At 40.1% G+C, this 20803-nt stretch overlaps 1 protein-coding gene across 4 annotated transcripts in view; it reads right to left on the bottom strand.

Moving 5' to 3' along the window:
- tarbp1 (TAR (HIV-1) RNA binding protein 1) overlaps positions 1-20803 on the bottom strand; it is a 179748-nt gene that overhangs the window by 110214 nt on the left and 48731 nt on the right. For 2 of the 4 annotated variants that reach the window (XM_068045439.1, XM_068045442.1), the window contains exons 13-17: positions 15807-15901; positions 13943-14104; positions 9994-10187; positions 6503-6764; positions 6030-6212 (exon numbers count right to left, since the gene is read on the bottom strand). In XM_068045439.1, coding sequence (XP_067901540.1) covers positions 6030-6212; positions 6503-6764; positions 9994-10187; positions 13943-14104; positions 15807-15901 — 896 coding nt within the window. The remainder of the gene's footprint in view (positions 1-6029; positions 6213-6502; positions 6765-9993; positions 10188-13942; positions 14105-15806; positions 15902-20803) is intronic. The other 2 variants (XM_068045440.1, XM_068045441.1) reach the window with 2 other exon arrangements.

Raw genomic sequence — 20803 nt, 5'->3', positions numbered from 1 at the left:
AAATGACATTTTGCCAAATACATAATGTACAATCTCCCAGGACAGCTACTTGGGACTCAGCAACAAGTTAAAACAGTTGGTTTTGACACATTAACTTAGTCCCAATTTCTGCACTCAAAATGTTGTCTCAAAAGATAGTTAAATTGTAAAGATGTATTCAATGATTTGTACTCCCATACACTGAATAAAGTATTTTCCTCCATGGATATGAATGTATTCCCTCCCTCTTAGCACAATGGTAAGTGAAAAATAAGCATGACAGTGCAACAGCTTTCAATAATATCCATTGCTCAATAGTAAAATAAGACAAATCTGGTGTATCCTTCCAACTTATGTTTGCGCAGTAAAATCTTAGTACGGATCATTAAAAATGCTGGTCAGATTCAAAAATGTGTTATGGTTTCAATATTTAATAGGTCATTATAATTTCAAATCTTGATCTTTATAACAAGCTACTCAGCCAGTCATTATGAAAAACATGCTAAGCAGTTGACAAGTGGGATAGCGGTCAAGAAGATTGAGTAGTGGAGGAGAGAGCAATCCAGAGCGCATTCACCCTCTGAAATGACTGGTTATAAAGCAGCACTGGTACAAAACTGGGAGTAGGTTACTCACCCATTCTCTCTACCTACTAATCAATCAAAACTGTGTGTGTATGTTTTTGCATTGGTGACTAATTCACAAATAACAAAAAAGTTTTGAAAAATTATTTCATGAGATGTGGGTGTTGTTGACAAGGCAAGCATTTGTTGCCCATCCCTAATTGCCCTTGACAACTGAGTGGCTTGCTAGGCCATTTCAGGGGGCAGTTAAGAGTCAACCACATTGCTGTGGGCCTGGAGTCACATGTAGGCCAGACCATGTAAGCAGAGCAGAGATGGTTTCATGGCACCATTACGGAGACTAGCTTTCAATTCCAGATTTTTTATTAATTAATTGAATTTAAATTCCACCAGCTGTCATAGTGGGATTGAACCCATGTCCCCAGGGCATTTGCCTGGGCCTCTGGATTACTAGTTCAGTGACATTACCACTCTGCCACCATTTCCCTGCATTTCTGGGTTTTTACTTGAGTTCAGCATCAGTGAGCACTTCCGTAGGCAGACGGTACATCCCTGCAAATCAGTGTGTTCAATACCTAGGCAAATATAACAAGTTCCAGGGATTAAACAGAGAACCCTTGCCACAGTGTGCCAGTTTACTGGAATGTATGATGCTGTCACATGACCTCAGTCTTCAGTGGAAGGAATGAACACATCGATCAGACTGAAAAGGAAGCTACAAACTCTCTCTCATTAATCTTACAGACAGTTACTCACTTTTTGCATGATAATATACGATAATGAAGCTAGATTAGCCCCAGTCTCTACACTGGCTTCAAACTTCCTCTGTACTTATTTAGCCTATAATCAGAAGCTCCTGACCACAGAATGGGCCCACTGTTGAGTTTCGATTAAGGGGTGATCTCGTTGAGGTGTTTAACATGCTTGAAGGATTTGATAGGGTAGTCCAGACAAGAGGGCATAACCTTAAAAGAGCAAGGCCTTTCAGGGGTGATGTCAGGCAACAACATTCAAATTTTACCTGATAATGTTCCTGCGAAGAGCCTTTGGATGAATTATTACATTAAAGGCACTAAATAAATGTTTTTCACACAAAAGGGTAGAAATCTGAACCTCTCTCCCTCAACTGTTCTGTATTAGCCAATTGAAAATTTCAAAGCCGAGGTTGATAGATTTTTGTCAGGTAAGGGTATTAAGGGATATGGAACCAAAGCAGGTAAATGTAGTTGTGATATTGATCATTTGTACCAATGACTTCCAGAACTATGCAAACCTCTGCCTTGCCCTTAGATGCACATAGTAGCTAGACTGTAATAGATTAAAAAAAAGAGAAAAATGCTTCATTCTTACCACTGTCATGCACAAACACCCCATAAGAGTATGGGATTCTCTGTTTATTGCATGAAAGAAGCATAGACCACAAATTAGTTCAAGTAGTATTATTTAAGATATAACTTTTTCTGATCAACTTTAAGTTTTAATGATTGTAGGCTTGATTAATAACAAGCTGTTAGATAAATTCTGGCAGCATTACCTTAGCAATTATCCCAACATGTCATTTCCTAATATTCACTTGGTCTGAATCAGTTTCCCTTTGATCAATAGCCATCTCATCTAATTTCAAGTCATTACACCTGACATCAAGCATGTTTCAACTAGATACCAGTTTCTGAAATTAACATTCTAGATGTAACGCACTAGCTGCATGGAAAAAACATTAACTTAAGGGAATTAATATGAATTTTAATCTGTAGGTTAAACACAGTTAACCAAAGAATTGTTTACATAATCCTAAATTTGTATCTAACAAACTGGCCTGGCTTACTCTGGATATCTCTTACTCTATTTCCAAAGAAGAGGAGAAACGCCTTGCTTCAATTCTGAAATCAAAAGTTTCCATTACATTCATTATTCTCCTATTAATGCAATCATGAATTTAAAAAGTTTGCATATCCGACAGGTCTTCAAATATCAATGTCTGTTTTGGCTTGCTGAGTGTTTAAAAACCAACTAAGATAGTCAGCTTTGATCCATTACTTCCGTTAAAATATGGATCTCTGCTTGTATCAAAATTGCACAAGGTTTCTGTTGCTGAATCTGATTTTTTCTAATGCTAAGCATCCATTCTGACAACTAAGTAAGGTTCTGGAGCTGATTCACAATGTGTGTTCACTGGCAATTTCAAATATGTTTTACGTCAATCGTACTTCTTCACAGCCTCCTGGGAGATAAATACCCAAACAGCAGGTGATAAATACACACAACTTTCTACTCATTGCTGCCAGTACATTCACAGAATGATTGATTCCCTCAATTTTTTTTTACATTGTAATCTGTTTTCTAGCACTGCACACCTCACAGCACCACTCTCACACAGAATATTAGATAGTTGGGAGTGAATTATGAATTGACAATCCAACTGGCAGAAATTGATAATCAAAAGTAAAGCTTGAGTGTTGGTTCATATCAAAGTCCCGATAGTAGATGCTGCATGAAAGAGGGAGACAGATAATGTTATGACCAGGTGAGAAAGGTGTCTAGGGGTCTTTCTCAGCCTTCACCTGGTCTTATTGTAGCAGTGTTTTAATTTTTAAACACACCGTGTTTAAAGCTCCCCATTGGTGAAGCCTTGTTCACCACTTTCCAATTATAAGGCAAAGTGGTGAGCACAGACAGACCTTCTTAGGTTTAAAGAAAAGTGAAATTTATTAAAACTTAAACTCTAATTTGGTTAACGCCTACAGATACACACCACGCACCATGCATGCAAGCATGCATGCACGATACGCACATGCAAATAGAGACAGAAAAGAGAAGAAAAAATAAAAAAGAGGTTTGAGGCAATCTCTGAAGAGGGGATTTTGTTACTGTGCTTCAAGCTTGCTGTAGTCCTTGCTTGTAGGTAGATCTTACTTTTCGCTGGGGCCCAGTATTCTTCTTAAACCATGTTCACTGTAGGAGACTTTTCTCTCTTGGGGTTCATATGTCTTCAATGGTTTCCAAAGCTGGTGAGAACGGGGTGAGAGCAGGCAGGAGAGGGGTCTTTTCCAGTCCAGGAGCAAACAACATTCTGAGTTTTAAAACTCTGGCAGGTTCAAATTCAAAAAACTCCAACAGCCAGTCATGTGACTAAACTGGTCTGACCACATCGGTTTGTGTATTCTGCCATTTTAGCAGTTAACCTGGAATGCTAGCTTCTCCACCTTCAATGTCTGGTAATCAAAAATCCACTGTGGATTAAATTGGGGCAGGGAGTGGCCCCTTTGTCCTTTCCAAGTAAAGTCTGTTACTATGCAAATATCTTTCCAGTTAAGGGTCTGGTGTTTTTTTAAAAAAAAAGTTATTTCTTTACTCCAGTAACAGTTTAAAAATCAATGTGCATGTGGCAAAATTAATGTGTCTCATTCTTGGCAGTTGAGAGCCTGCATGACAATAGTATCATTGGTCATTGCATTTCCTTAATGCAAGTGAATAGCCCAAGAATAGGGAGATAATTTATTGCCCAGACTATCATGCTAATTAAGGCAATGTGGTAGGAAATATTTTCAGCCTCAAAATAAAGGATAAGAGGAAGGGAAAGAACAGTAACGAGATAAACGGATGCTTATTTCTCTTCAATAATTTACTCTACAGCCAGAAATAACTGAAAACTATATTTAAAGCAAAAGTAAATTAATTGCTGCATAGCAAACATTTGGATGAAATAACCATTAGTTTAAAAAAAGACCAGGGGAGAGTAGAGATGGGCAATGAAAACGAAATTAGAATATAAAGAAGATATTATTGCAAACAATCTGCAGAAAAATAGATCCAAACCTATGACTGAGTAAATGAATAATTTACCAGAAGAGAATTAGGTTATGCCCAAAGCTAATTTGTGGAGAAGTTGATAAACACTCAAATATCCTCCAGTAATAGCAGATGGTTATAATCTACTTTTAGAAATCTAACAATAAATATTGTGAAATAAAGACCATATCTCAGATTACATCATCAAGCTTTTGTGACGGTTATTTAAATCAATTACATAACTTCAATATAGAATTTTTTAAAAAGCTGAGAGAATAAGACCTCAATTTAGCTACTGAACATTTTAATGCACAAAATTCAAAATAGCAGCAAGAGACCTTCAGTGACTGACAATGTAATAAGAGGATGTAGCCTTCATCTCTTCTAATTATATGAAGAGATCTATAATCCTTGGAGCTTCCCTAGCTTCCTAACCCACATGGAAACACTTTTTCTGGAAAATTCTTCACCCCCAATTATTTTTCTTATGAATTCTGCCCTCGGAGCTGCATCAGTGTCATTTTGCAATAAGTTTCCCTTCCTGCAGGAAAACATCTGGCCATAAATGGGTACCTTCTTATAGCTGGGGCTGCCAAATGGAGGCAATAATGCTTCTTAAAAGCACATTAATCAATTTTTACAATGCCAATGATGCATTTAAAACAGTGTTGACCAAGCCCGCGAGAGTTAGGTCATCCTTCTAAAAAGATAAGCCATCAGAGCACTGTGCTTTTATGCTAATGGTGCTAATTGGCTGGCAGTCAATTCCAACCAGGTCTACAGCCAACATATCGTCACTAAAACAAATGCAGACCGACCCTTCCACTCATGCCTTCATTACATCCTGAACATGAGGAGAAACAGAAGGCATTTGTTTTTTTAAAAAATGTATGACACCAATCAGCACCTAAGAAAGGTTGTGTAAAGTTCGAAGAGTATGGTTGGCAAGGATGGGCTTATGAGCGTGACGGCCACTACACAAATATTTTAATAAGAAAAAGGAAGCAATACACAAGTCCCAAAAATGACTCAGATTGTCCACGTAATCAAGAATCACAAACATTTATTTCATTTAATAGGACCAAATAACCACAGCTGATTTGGTTGTGCCTCATGCCTTAGTGTTTGGCTGTGGCTACACTCTCAACTTCCCTTAGGTAGGAAGCCATATACTGATATTAGTGGGTAATGTCTAAGAAAAGGGGATTACAATTAATTGTTTCCATACTCTTAATATTTAGTCTGATACCAGACTGGAACAGCCATTGATACAGAACACAGAAATTCTTTTTATCTTCAAAATTATGAGGGATTCGAATAGTAAGAGGGTCGATAACCAGAGGGTACAGATTTAAGGTAATTAGCAAAAGAACCAGAGGGGAAATCAGGAGAAATGTTTTTACGCAGTGAGAGGTTATGAGTTGGAATGCACTAGTTAACAGGGTGATGCAAGGATATTAAATAATGACTTTTAAAATGGAACTGGATATACATTTGAAAAAGGAAAAATTTGTAGGGCTATGGGGAAAGAATGGGAGAGTTGGACTAATTGAATAGTTCTTTCAAAGAGCTGACATAAGCATGATGGGCAAATAGCCTCCTTCGGTAATAATGATTCGCAAGAGTAGATCTCACTAAATGGCAAATGCCAAGAATCACAGAATAGAATCATCTTACCTCTTTCACTTTTATTTTAATATTACATTCCCCAGTTATGCTAAGAAGCTGATGGTGAAAGGCTATCTGTATGTAAGCATTTAAAGTAGGCCAAAAATGCAGCTGGTTGCTGTTCAGATCCACAACTACTTTCCAAGCGAGATCAAGAGATTTTGCACACAGAGACTCGTCTGACCTGTAAAGCTAAATAAATCAAGAAGAAGTTCCAATACACAATAAAACATCCTCAAATAAAAAGATTAAAATTACATTAGTTTGCGAATATTATCATAAATTTTAGAATGAGCTTTTACAGACCTCCAAAGATGAAAAGTGCTTCAACTAGTTACAAATATGTACATTTTGGTCAATGTTAGCATGAAAGCTATATTTTACATTTGCAAGAAAAAAAAATCCAAAACATTTACTGCAGAAGTAAATGAGAAATATCTTAGTTCCTATCAAACAAATATGTCATATATAATGTTGCTCACCTTAGGAATGAGAATCTTCATGCACTGAAGTATGGGAAGTACTTGGTCTGATGGAACAATATTAAGTGCTTCTATACAGGCTTGGAGAATGAGTGCTGAATTTTCTACAACAGGTAATGAAGGCTCACAACTCTTGTTGGCTATACTTTCAGATGACTGCTCAGATTTGTTCAAAATAAAATAGATGCAGTCCCACTGATCATGGACATATTGCGTAGATACCTTTCCCCAGCCCCGAGCTGAAGATCCATCCTTTAAAAGTCTAAACCAAGAAAAAAAGTGCTGTTTTAAAGCCAGGAACAGTACAGCACAAACCCAACATTTTACAGCAGTATAAATTGTGAAAGGGCAGTGAAATGCAAAGCCAATATGTAACACCAACATACAAAAATATTCTGTTCCATCATAAAGGTTCTGAAATGCCTATTACATTTCCCCCAACAAAAATGACCAGTAGATAAATTGCCTTGGACCAACAAACTCATACAAGGGGTTTGAAGCATAAGTGCCTGCCACAACTTAAAAATTAAACCACTGAATGTAGGATAACTGGACTATTATGAAGACCTCTACTGCAAATATGCAAAGATAGAATTTGTGCACCATTGCAAAATTGCGCACTCTTGAGTTTTGGCATCTAGAATTTATTGTTTCCTTATTCGCAAAATATTTTCTGAAGAAAGTAAAAACTATAATGTGAAAATAACTGACAGAGTAGAAAGCTTTCACCATAATGTATAATGTGGGAAAATGTGAAGTTGTTCACTTTGGCAGGAAGAATAAAAAAGCAGAGTATTACTTAAACGGAGAACGACTGCAGAAGGATCTAGGTTTTCTAGTGCATGAATCACAAAAAGTTAATATGCAGGTACAGCAAGTAATAAAGGCGGCTAACGGAATGCTATCCTTTATTACGAGAGGAACTGAAAATAAAAGGAAGGATGTTATGCTTCAGTTATACAGGACATTGGTGAGACCACATCTTGAATAGTGCGCGCAGTTTTGGACTCCTTATTTAAGGAAGCATGTAAATGCATTGGATGCAGTACAGAGGTGGTTTACTAGACTGATACCTGGAATAAGCGGGTTGTCTTATGAGGAAAGGTTGGACAGACTCAGCTTGTTTTCACTGGAGTTCAGAAGAGTGAGGGGCAACTTGATTGAGGTATACAAGATCCTGAACAGTTTTAACAAGGTGAAAGTGGAAAAGATATTTCCTTTTGTGGGCGAGTCCAGACCAGGGGGCACTGTTTTAACATTGGGGGTCGCCCTTTTAGGACTGAGAGGAGGAGAAATTTTTTCTCGGAGGGTTGAGAGACTTTGGAACTCTCTGCCTCAGGTGGTGGTGGAGGCGGGGTCATTGAATATTTTTAAAGACAGAGGTAGATAGATTCGTGTTAGGCAAGGGAATCAAAAGTTATCGGGGGTCAATGGGAGTGTGGAATTCGAGACAAACAGATCGGCCATGATCTTATTGAATGGCGGAGGAGGCTATGGGGGCCAAATGTCCTACTTCTGCTCCTAATTCATATGTTCGTATGTATAACGAACAAACTTTACTCCAAATAATTAAAAATCCTGGGGAACCTTGTGTCATGAAAATAGAATTAGATTTGTAACAAAACAAAAAATGCTGGAAATACTCAGCAGATCTGGCAGCATTTGTGGAAAGAGAAGCAAAGTTAAAGTTAACATTTCAGGTCTGATGAAAGGTCACAGATCTGAAACGTTAACTTTCCTTCTCTCTCTCCACAGATGCTGCCAGACCTGCTGAGTATTTCCAGTATTTTTTGTTTTTGTTTCAGATTTCCAGCATCTGCAGTATTCTATATATTGTACAGCCTCAGACATCATCTGTACCTGTAAAATCAGAAGGGTTTACGCAGTTACAATAATAAATGCCTCAAAAGTATTAGTCCTAGCCAACCACACTTTCTTTCTTTTGGGCCTCCTTATCTCGAGAGACAATGGATACGCGCCTGGAGGTGGTCAGTGGTTTGTGAAGCAGCGCCTGGAGTGGCTATAAAGGCCAATTCTGGAGTGACAGGCTCTTCCACAGGTGCTGCAGAGAAATTTGTTTGTTGGGGCTGTTGCACAGTTGGCTCTCCCCTTGCGCCTCTGTCTTTTTTCCTGCCAACTACTAAGTCTCTTCGACTCGCATCTTCACACTGCATCTGACTAAACAGCAAACCATCTGGCGTACTAGCCCTTTGCACCACTGTACCAAATTTGGTTGAACTGTGCCAATTCTTGCTCAAGTTATCACATTTGCTGACAGCTTTTTGTTATTAAAATTCCAGCTTTCTGATTGATGACCCTTTAAAAAGAAAGAGGAGATGAATTTGCAGCAGATGGAATAACACTTTGAAATGCATTTGAAAACTGCAGGCTTCAATGACAAAAGCAGTCATTGTGTGATTATGTTAATTGAAAGCATACTCTTTGTTTATTAATAGATTGCATTTTTCTTATTTATTTTCTGGATGTGCTGTCTGGTGGGTTGACAACTTGGCATATTTATTTCTGGCAAGGTAAAAGAGAGATGTTTGGCACGTGCAATTTGGATGATTTCTGTGGACAGAACAATATTATTCTAGGAATATTTAATTATAAAACAAGAACACTGTTGACTCCATATTCATGCGTGGTTTTACTATAACCTCAGATTCTGATTAGCTGGCAAGTCATGTTCTATTAAAAGCATCTGGTTTGCAGACTAGTCAACACAAGATTACTCCCTTAATTTATTTTGGTTTTTGTGGCATTCCCTACTCAAGAAAGCAGACAGGGAGCTTGTTCCCATTCGACTATTTATGCTGCTCATTTTTGAGCTGTCTGCTAGACTGATATCAGCTGATCACGGCATGTCCCACGCATCAATTTTCCCCTTCCTAACATGGGGCAAGTATCTGGCCTTCACTCAGCACTTCCCAATATCATGGCCCATGTTGGACTTGTCAAAGTTTGAACAATACACTCCAAATTCCTTATCAACAAAATTAGCAAGGCAGAAAACCAAATAAGTGCGAAGACTGATTAATTTTATTACATGGCCAGTTCTCCCAAACTTTAATCTAGTTAAGTTTTTGCTTTCTTTCCAGAATGAGTGCAGCTGTTGCTGCAGTGTTTCTACCCCTCCCAACCAGAGCAAGAAAGGGCCTTAATCAAAGCTGGACGCTAGGGAGGTATCAGCTTACATGTCCTATAGCTGGTGTCAATTGTGCTGTTCACTGGTAAACATGGAGAGCTGAAATTCAAGCTAAGATGGATCTGGGAGAATTAAACTGCAAGTAAATATTAGAATACGTACTTCAAAAAAAAAACTAATAGTAATTCTTGGATGGATGAGTAAGTTACACAAAAGTATTTACCCCATCTCTCTCAATTTTGAGTTACATCTCCAATATTTACTGGAAATCTTAGATAACCACACTGGACTTCCCTGCACAATAGTTTCACATTTTCAATATTAAATTGCTTGCATTACTTACCCATTGTCTTGCTTAGCGCAGAAAGGTTTCTCAAGATTCCGGTTGAAGGGACCCATTAAAACAGATCTAGCCAGTGTCTTGACAGCATCAAGGGAGTCAAGCTGCAGCTCTGGATACTGGGCAGTAATCTTGCAAACCCAAGCTAAAGAAGTTCTAGCAACCACCATTTGGATCTGTTGTTCTAGTTTCAGAACCTGTGACATGAAACATGTCTGAATTTTTGTACCTTCAGCGTAATGCTATGGTATTCAGATTTCATGATTTTGCATGTTGGATAATGGTTGCAAATTTAAACACAAAGAAATGTTAAATTTACAAAGCTTTAGAAAATTTAATTTTAATAAATGAATGAATTAACAAAATTTAGTAACAATTTATATTTGTACAGCATCTTTAAGGTTAAAAAAAAGCTAAGGAGGGAACCCAAAACAAGAGCTGTTAGCCATCATGTAAAGGGGTGGGGTGGTTATGGTACTGGACTAGCAACTCAGTTTGAGTGTTCAAATCCAAAATTGGGAAATTGAACTCAATAAATCTGATCACTTATGGGCTAGCACCAGAAAAACTGACCATGAATACTGCCACATGGTCATAAAAACTCAACTCATTCACTTCAAGGAAAGCCCCGGGTCACCAGGCCTCCATTTGGCCTATACGTGACTAGTCCACACTACATGGTTGTCTCTAAAGACCTTCTGAAGTGGAGAAGTAAGCCACTAAGGTAGCAATTAAAGGCGGTGAACTGCCATCTTCTCAGGATGACGAGAGGTGGGCATCACCCACATTAAAAAAAAACTATTTAGGTTATTTTCATAAAAGAAATGCAGACTTAGTAGAGACATTGTTGATGTATTTTAAAATAGATTTTATCCAGTTTCATAGAAAAGGCTGAGAGACTGGGACCATGATTATAAAATGCACAAAGATGCCAGGAAATATTTATTATCACAGAGAATCTGGAACTGATTGCCAAAATGTCCTGTGAGTACCAATTCCCTGTGACCCTTCATAAAGGCAAGATACAAGTTCCTGAGGAAGGAGGATATCAAGTTGGAAAAGATAGCTGCAAATAGGTAGATACATGAGGCACCGTAGTCTCCTGCAGCTTGCATCTGGGGTCAGGGAGCAATTTCCTGGAGTTTTCTTCCCTACTAAATCGAGGTTCTTCAGAGCAATTTTACTAATGGAGGAGATCTAATAAAGCCAAAAAAGTTCATTGAAGAGGATTAGGGTAAAGCCAAAAAGGTAAGAGGTAGTATGCTGTTGACCGGACATGAGAGAAACATGAAGAAATGGTCCTTGAAAAAAACTTGGAGAAAATAATCCACAAAATTCTCACTGCCCCACTGAAGTGTAGCTCTAAAAACAGATTTACAGAAGTTGGAGCAAATACAAAATGAGTTCACACACTTTGAGAGGTGACTGAAGCAGAATTTATACAAGCAATAAGCAAAACATTTTTAGGAGACAGAAAAACAGGCCTGATTGAACCAAGATGTATTATGGGCCTCAGAGGGCTAGGAGTGAAGGCATGATATCTTCCATGCCAGCTGGAACAACATAAGTTACTTCACGGCCACAGGTAAGAAGCTCAGAGAAATTAAAGCAGCAGTTGAATCAGACAAAGGTAGCAAAGAAATCTCAAAGGGCATAAAAACAAGAAATGCTGGAACCACTCAGCAGGTCTGGCAGCATCTGTGGAAAGAGAAGCAGAGTTAACGTTTCGGGTCAGTGACCCTTCATCGGACAACCTGCTCCTTGATGCAGAGCTCAATACATGCATAGGGAAAACAGCAACCAACTTTGGTTGACTTGCGAAATACACATGGGTTAAGACCAAGCTGATGGTTTATAATGCCTGTGTTCTCAGCACCTTGCTGGATGTCTCTGAAACATGGACGACTTACAGTTAAGGAAAAGAAGCTCAATAATTTCCAACTTTGCTGTCTGCGGCGCTTTATGGGTGTACTGTGGCAGGACAAAATCACAAATGCAGCAGTCCTCTCAAAGGCAGAGCTCCAAAGTGCGTTGGTAATAATCAAACAGAGGTGGCTTTAGTGGATCGAACATATCCACAGGACGGAAGACAGTTGCATGCCCATGTATGGTGATGTAGCCGGGGCAAGACGACCAGTGGGACACCCAAAGCTCTGCTTCAAGGATGCTTCGAAGCATGATATGAAGGCCCTAAACATCGACCATCAAACTGGGAGTCACTAGCTGACAAAAGAGGGAAATGGTGACACATCCTGTGGACTGGCATGCACTACCTACCACGACGAACTGTAGCCACAGCAGCTTGGCAACAGGCGCCAATGCTGAAAACAACAACTCACAGCATCACTTGGCAGTTTCACACGTGGCGCTTGTTGCAGAACCTGCCCCTCAAGGCCTGGCCTTCACAGCCATCAGCAAAGGTGCACCAAGAGAAGACACCCCATCTAAATGGATTGTTTGCTGTGTGTCCATCATCTTTCGTAGATGGATAAATGCCAACAGCCACCTTGAAGGGAAAAAAATTACAGGGCTTTGGGAAAAGAGCAGGGGAGTGGAACTAACTAAGAGAGCCGGTGCAAACCAAATAGCCTCCTTCTGTGTTGTATCATACTATGAAATTTGTGCCTTTATGTATCTGCCAATTATTTGTTGAAATTAATAAATAGCTTTTAAGATTTAAGTGAAATATTTGGCGAGGGTGTAATTTGGCTGCTGCAAATCTTTAAAAAGGTTCTCATAAAACAATACCAGTCTTATTTTAGTGTTCGGTCAAGGTGCTCTCCAGAAATGTCACTGAATTTTTCACAAGGGAAAAACAATGGAGGGTGACAGATGAAGAAATTAATTATGGAAAATTTAACCACAGCAATTATCCACACCAAAATAAAAACATCTGGAATAAAAAAAAAAGTCAGTGAACATTTAAAGTTAAAGTTTTAGTTTAGAGATACAGCACTGAAACAGGCCCTTCGGCCCACCGAGTCTGTGCCGACCATCAACCACCCATTTATACTAATCCTACACTAATTCCATATTCCTACCACATCCCCACCTGTTCCTACATTTCCCTACCACCTACCTATACTAGGGGCAATTTATAATGGCCAATTAACCTATCAACCTGCAAGTCTTTGGCATGTGGGAGGAAACCGGAGCACCCGGAGAAAACCCACGCAGACACAGGGAGAACTTGCAAACTCCACACAGGCAGTACCCAGAATTGAACCTGGGTCGCTGGAGCTGTGAGGCTGCGGTGCTAACCACTGCGCCGCCCCAGTCCCCAAACACATGACATCTGCTGGTTTTGTGATATTTTTTAAAACTTAAATTTTATCTTGAAATAGATTTTTAATTTGGAACTCTGATCTCTTGTGAGGCTTGCCAATTTTTGCAAAATTAGACAAGAATTAAAGCTGTCTTATTAATTACTCAAACTGTAAGTAAATATCTATGTACAAGCCCATATGGCTGATTAATACCTTTTTATAAGTGGCTTTAAAACTCAGATCCTTTTGCAGAGGTTTATTCAAATAGTTTTTATATTGAAGGTACATAAATATTGTGTTCGTGAAAAACTGTTTCCATCGGCAGGAGGATCAGCAACCAGAGGACACATATTTAAAGGAATCTGCAAAAGAACCAGAGGGGAGGCAAAGAGAATCTTTTCTTTGTAGCATGTTGTGGTTTGGAATACGCTGCCTGAAAGGGTGGTGGAAGCAGATTCAATAGTAACTTGCAAAAGGAAATTGGATAAATACTTGAAATGGAAAGATTTGCAGGGCTTTGGGGGAAAGAGCAGGGAGAACAGGATCAATTTTATCGCTTTTTCAAAATGCTGGCACAGGCACAATGGGCTGTAAGATTCTGTGATGGGGGCAGGGGAGGGGTGTGGTTTGAATGAAAGTGTTCTGGTATATTAGACAATATACATCAGAATGGAATGATAGAGTACCTCATTATCATTGGAAACCTGAAGATGTTGAATTGAAGCCTGTGTCAGGCAAGAGATATAGTTCCAGATGCAGGAGCCTCTCAACGGTGGGCTGGACGAAAACGTCTTCACTATCTCACTCATCACAGCAAGGTACAGGCTACATCTGTCAAGATCCAAAACCTCAATTGAAGGAGAAACAGTAGATTTAGAACAATGGAGCAAAAAAAATTGGTTTCAATGCTTACTTGTTCAGTGACCGATAAGGTACTCACTGCTTAGCACAATGAAACAATAATCATAATCTAAGCTTTCTCTAATCCTACTTTAAATTTAAAAATCTTCAGACCGGGTGCATTTTAATGGATTTCTTTGCTCACTATTCCTAACAGAAGTGACAGCACTTCATTAAACACGTGTTTACAATTTCACTACAAAACAGCAAACAGGAGGAGTTATCTCGTAGTGTGTCACAACTGTAACCCCTCTCCAAGCACCGATGACAATACAACACACAAAGAAACATGCAAGAAATTGGACAGCATTGTTTAAATCAAAACATTTAGCCTGGGATTAAAAATTGGCATCTACCAAGTTTTTTGGAAGCTTACATCTCCCCTGGACATTCAATGGCATTACCATCACTGACTCCCCAACTATCAACATCCTAGGGGCTACGATTGACCAGAGACTGAACTGGAGTAGCCATATAAATACCGTGGCTACAAGAGCAGGTCAGAGGCTAGGAATCCTGTGACAAGTAACACACCTCCTGACTCCCCAAAGCCTGTCCACCATCTTCATTAGCTGTAAAGCCCTTTGGGAGATACTGAAAGATGCTGTATAAATTCAAGTTTTTCCTTCCTTCCATAGAAGCTTGAGGCATCAGTCATAATTCAGACAGAAATTTCATAGTGACAAAAATATATGTTTAAAAAAAAAAGAGAAAGGCATGCACTTCTGAAAATGGACAAGCATCTTCCAATCTACAAGTTTTCATCATCCAACAACAATTAAACACTGACCAACATCAGACTGTGTTTAAATATAGCAATGTGATTTTGTGGCCTTAAAGCAAAACGGCAGTTTAAATACAGATGCATCTTAGCAGCAGGAGAATACACTGGGCTGGATTTTGTTGTCGGGTCGCCGGGAGCGGTGACGGGTGCAGAAAATGGCAGCCGCCCCGCCCAGGACCCGCGGCGGCCGTCTCCCCAATCACGTGGTGGGGGTGACATTGGCGACACTGTTCATAGCGTCATCTGATGTGGAGCAGGTGCTGGCGCCATTTTAACTGCAGACAGTTAATCAAAATGCAGAGTTGACCACTTCCCCACTTCAGTGGCGCCAGCTTTCCCTGGACGGGAAAGTGAAGGTGCGGGACTGCCGCACATTGCGTTGAAGATCAGGAACTGAAGGCAAGATTACACTTAAATTAATGAAAAGACCTAATTAGCATATGGGAAGCAGGATCCTGTCAGAGCGGTGGAGGGGCTGCCACGGAGCTCCCCCGCCGACAGGAAGATCGGGCCTGGCAATCCTGGTGTCTGGTTCCATGCCGGCCGCTGCCGCTCCAGCCCCCCACGTCATGGAATCTGACGTTGGGCTGGGAACAAAATCCAGTCCATTGTATGGCATAACCCCGCTGTCCTTATAAAACAGTATATCGTGCAACTTACTGGGAGCTACATCATAAAAGATTGCTTGCATCCATGAAAATCCAATTCACTGCCATGAATTTAAATTATCAATCTGTTATTAGATGTCATCTGCATAATACTAGATACCAGTTATTGCTATAGTTAAAAATGCATCAGTATAAACAGAAAGCTATAGTACCATACTCTGTTTTGAGCAAAAATGGAGTTGAATTTGTCATACTTACAGTTTGTAATTCACTTGTCAGCCTCCTGAGTGTGTACTCCAAGACTTGCTCCACTGAAGACATGACACATTCTCGTAGTACATTCAGTACCCTATCTATAGACAAAGATAATAACATGATTTACACGAGTTAATCCACTTGATGAAAGTTGTTTTCTGTTGTAATTCCTCTGTTGGCCTAAGTAGCAACAACATGTATAATTTCTTTTTTTTAAAAAAAGGATTGATAATTGAGAATATGTTCACTAAATTGTTAAGTATGCCATATCCTGAAAAACAAGTAATCAGCGTCAACCTCATTTTGCAGAATGCTTGACAGCAACCAATTAATGTCAGACCCAGAAAGGCACTTAGAAGCACATCTTCAAGTCATTAACCTAGGCCTGCTGAATACACTTTGCAGCTTCTTAAGCAGAGACTCTTTTACTGCATTTGGATTAGATTAGATTCTTGCAAAAAATTAAGTTAGGCTTTCCCCCCCCACCCAAGAGGTGGGAGAGGGAACAAAGGAGTTTTTATGGGTTGCAACCATGCCCTTAGAATTGGCCCAGATTACAAAGCAGGATGAAACCCCAAACAGCAGGATTGGAATTTGGGGTTGAGCCAAAAATCAATCTAATGTATAGCCATGTAAAATTAAACCCACTATATACAACAAAGAAACAGATATCATGCAAACAAACACAGATATTAACACACTTTAAATTAATATACCTCCAACATTTTTTCTAGGGATGGGATTACGTTGCAGTCCCAGCTTGCCGAGTTGTAGGATGGTGGAATGCAGATTCAAATCTGCATTCCCTCACATGCCATGTTATCAATTTGAGTCATGGCACTGGGAAGAGATTCTGAGTGGATATCAGATGCTTTCCTAAAGGCAGGGAGGGAGAAGTTTTCCCACAGGGCTCGGAGGAAGGGAAGAGTAAGGGAGGGATGGGGGTGTAAAGTAATTTTTCATTTACAAAGATCCTCCTCACATTCTCAGAAGCATACCAGTGTGTCAAATACAAACTACTTGGGTGTACAAATAACCAACATGTAAATTAATACAGGAGCCATTTTATGCACAGCAAGGTCCCACAAAAAGCAAATCAGATGAATGACCACTTGATCTATTTTTTTGTAGTGTTGGTTAAGGAAAGTACACTAGGAGAACCCCCTTTAAAATGGTTGAGTGACTAGTAATTTGGATTTGGATTAGATACTTGCAAATCAAAAAGGAATGTGGAGAAATTTCTGTCCCACTACAACCAACTCTAGTAATTTACCTCATATGAAGACCAATTGTGGTGAACTGCGTGTTGGAAGCAAAGTCTTCGAATATTTTTAAGGCAGAGGTAGATAGATTCGTGATAAGGGGACAAAAGGTTATTGGGGTAGGCAGGAATGTGGAGTTCCTAATTTGTATGTTCATTATGTTGTTCTTTGCTAACTGCCATGTTATTTAATGCTGACTGAAATCTGGATCGAGATTCCCCTCTGATGTGGCACTGAAATTGAGATTGGAAAATGCAATGCAAGGGATTGAGATTGACTTGTATTATTAGCCCATCACTGCTACATAAACATTACAATGGCCAGAGCTGAAGTCCTGTTTAAAAAAAGCTTGCTATGAAAAATATTTGGGAATTCAGATTAATAACCTATGATTGCCATAAAAACACCTGGGATATATTAGTGTTACAACGAGACCGGTTAGCTCAAATAAAATGTAGGTCAGGTAGCATCTGTGGGAAGAGAAGCAGAGTTAACGTTTCAGGTCTGTGACCTTTCACCAGACTGGTTAGCTCAGTTGGCTAAACGGCTGGAGTGTGGTACAAAAAGATGCCAACAACATGCGTTCAATCCCTGTGCTGGCTGTGGTGGTTCACGGCTTCTTACCTTGCCCCATGCTCGAGAGATTCCCCTCAAGTTCTACATTACCAACTAATGGAGAAAGCTTCTTTTGGGACTATGGTTAGAAAGTTAATGTCACAACATTCTTTAACATATCTGTGTCTGCATGAATGCAAGGTTCCAATTTACTTTCTGATTAGAACCAATCACATGGCTAGCAGGGACCAGAGAATTACAATCTGCAAACACTAAAGTACATTTGCTATAACTTGCTATAAATGAGAGTTCATTCCTACCCCACACACACACGGCCGTTAGATTTTCACACCACTGAATAGTTAAATTGAATTAAGTGACAATTTAGAAGTTGTAACTATAAACATTTGAAAATTCATGTTAACTGCTCAATTCCATTTTTTAAAATAATGCATGATTAACATAACAAGTGATTAACTTGTCTACAAAATAAAAAAATTTACAAAAAAAACTATGGGTATTTTTCTCGTACATGGAATGCTAGCATCAATGGCAAAAAGAAAAGAGTAGTTGCTACTAACGATTATACATGGTCACCATGCTGCTCCTCACGGCTACATCATAGAAATCTTCAGAAATAAATACTTAAGAACAGGTTAACTCTTTCAGGTTCTGTCACATAGATAAAGCCAGTCCTCAACTTCTTGGCAAGACTGCTGACTCAACACAGCAAGTCTCATTTTACAAATGGTTTTACTCACAAGCCCACAATGCAAGAGGTGGCCAACCATTCATGTGGATTTAATCAAAACAAATTCTCAATACTGAAACATAAACTTTCATTAAAGTGACTTGTGCATGATTTATTACTTAGATTGTTGAAGGGAGTATTCTAAATGACCTTCAAAAAAGATGTAAATCAATCAGTTATTCAATTTGATAATAAAGAGTGGCCTCCGAATCAAGGGAGCAATCTTCATGTCCAATACATGGCCAAACACAAACATAATATTGTGGCAGTCAGTTTTGACCTGGAGTTCCTTCTGCTTTTTATTTTCACCCCACAGTAGAGCCTATCTCCATCTCGTGCCTATGTTGAAAGCTGGCTAGTGTACTGTGACCGTCTTAGTTAAATTTCCACAGCCATTTCCAATTTATTTTTCAACTTTCCTATTTGAGGGCAGGGACTCCAGTTGCTGGTGACCTTTTTAGAAAGCTAGATGAACTGTTTATATTTTGAACTGAAACATTTAATGGTTTCAAAAAAAAAAAAAAATTTTCATGGGTTAACTACCCTTTTTGGATGGCGGCGTAGTGGTAATTTTACTGGACTAATCCAGAGGCCCCAACTAATGCACTGGGAACTAAAGTTACAATCCCACCACGGCAGCTGGTGGAATTTAAAGTCAATTAAATCAATAAAATCAGGAATTAAAAGCTAATCCCAGTAATGGTGACCATGAAACTACCAAATTCTTGTGAAAACCCATCTCGTCCTTTAGGGAAGGAAATCTGCCGGCCTTACCCAGTCTGGCCTACGTGTGACTCCACTCCCACAGCACTGTGGTTGACTCCCAACAGCCCTCTGGCCTAGCAAGCCACTCAGGGTAGTACCAAACCACTGCAGAAAAGTCAAAGAATAAAACCGGTCGGACTACACAGCATCGACTGAGGCATTGGAAACGACAACGGCACACCCTGCCCTGTCAACCCTGCAAAGTCCTCCTCACGAACATCGGGAACTGGTGCCAAAGTTGGGAGAGCTGTCCTACAGACTAGTCAAGAAACAGCCAGACAGTCATATTCACTGAATCATAGCTTACAGGTAATATCCCAGACTCCTCCATCACCATCCCTGGTATGTCCTATCCCAACAGCAGGACAGACCCACCAGAGATGGTGGCACATTGGTTATACTGTCAGGAGGGAGTGGTCCTGGAAGTCCTCAAGATTGACTCTGGACCCCATGAAGCTCGTCGCATCAGATCAAACATGGGCAAGCAAATCTCCTGTTGATTAGCACCTACCGCCCTCCCTCAGCTGATGAATCATTGCTCCTCCATGTTGACCACCACTTGGAAGAAGCACTAAGGGTAGCAAGGGCACAGAATGTACTCTGGATGGAGGACTTTAATATCCATCACCAAGCGTGGCTCTGTAGTACCACAACTGACTGAGCCCTGAAGGGCATAGCTGCCACTCTGGGCATGTAGCTGGTGGTGAGGGAATCAAGAGGTAAAAACCTGTTTGTCCTCACCCTCACTAATCTACCTGTCGCAGATGCATCTGTCCATGACTGCATTGATAGGAGTGACCATCGCAGAGGCCTTGTGAAGACGAAGGCCCGACTTCACACTGAGGATACCAATCATTGTGTTGTGTGGAACTACCACCAAACTAAATGGGATAGATTCAGAACAGATCTTGCAGCTCCAAAATGGGCATCCATGAGGTACTGTGGACCATTAGCAGCAGCAGAACTGTATTCAACCACAACCTGTAATCTCATGGCCCAGCATATCCCTCATTTTACCATTACCAGGGGATCAACCCTGGCTCCCGAGTGCAGGGAGCATGCCAGGAGCAGCATCAAGCATACCTAAAAGGTGAGGTGCCAACCTGGTGAAGCTGCAACACAGGACGACATGCACACTAAATAGTGGAAGCAGCATGCGATAGACAGAGCTAAGTGATCCCACAACCAACGGATCAGATCAAAGCTCTGCTCACCTACCAAATCCAGTCGTGAATGGTGGTGGACGAACCGGAGGAGGTGGTTCTACAAACATCCTCAATGATGGCATAGCCCAGCACATCACTGCAAAAGACAAGACTGAAGCATTTGTAACCATCTTCAGACTGAGGTGTCGAGTGGATGATCCATCTTGGGCTCCTCCTGAGGTCGCCAGCATCACAGATGCTGGTCTTCAGCCAATTCAATTCATATCACAAGATATCAAGAAAAGGCTGAAGGCGCTGAATACTACAAAGGCTATGGGCTTTGACAACACCCTTGTGCTTCTGAACTAGCCGCAATCCTGGCCAAGCTGTTCCGGTGCAGCTACAACACTGGCATCTACCTGACAATGTGGAAAATTGCCCAAGTATGTCCTGTCCACAAAAAGCAGGACAAATCCAATCCAGCAAACTACTGCCTGATCAGTCTACTCTCAATCATCAGCC

This window comes from Heterodontus francisci, chromosome 13 (assembly GCF_036365525.1).
Source record: "Heterodontus francisci isolate sHetFra1 chromosome 13, sHetFra1.hap1, whole genome shotgun sequence".
NCBI classification, from domain to species: Eukaryota; Metazoa; Chordata; class Chondrichthyes; order Heterodontiformes; family Heterodontidae; genus Heterodontus; species Heterodontus francisci.
Note: the sequence above shows the minus strand (reverse complement) of the source record. Positions and strands in the feature narration are given on the sequence as shown.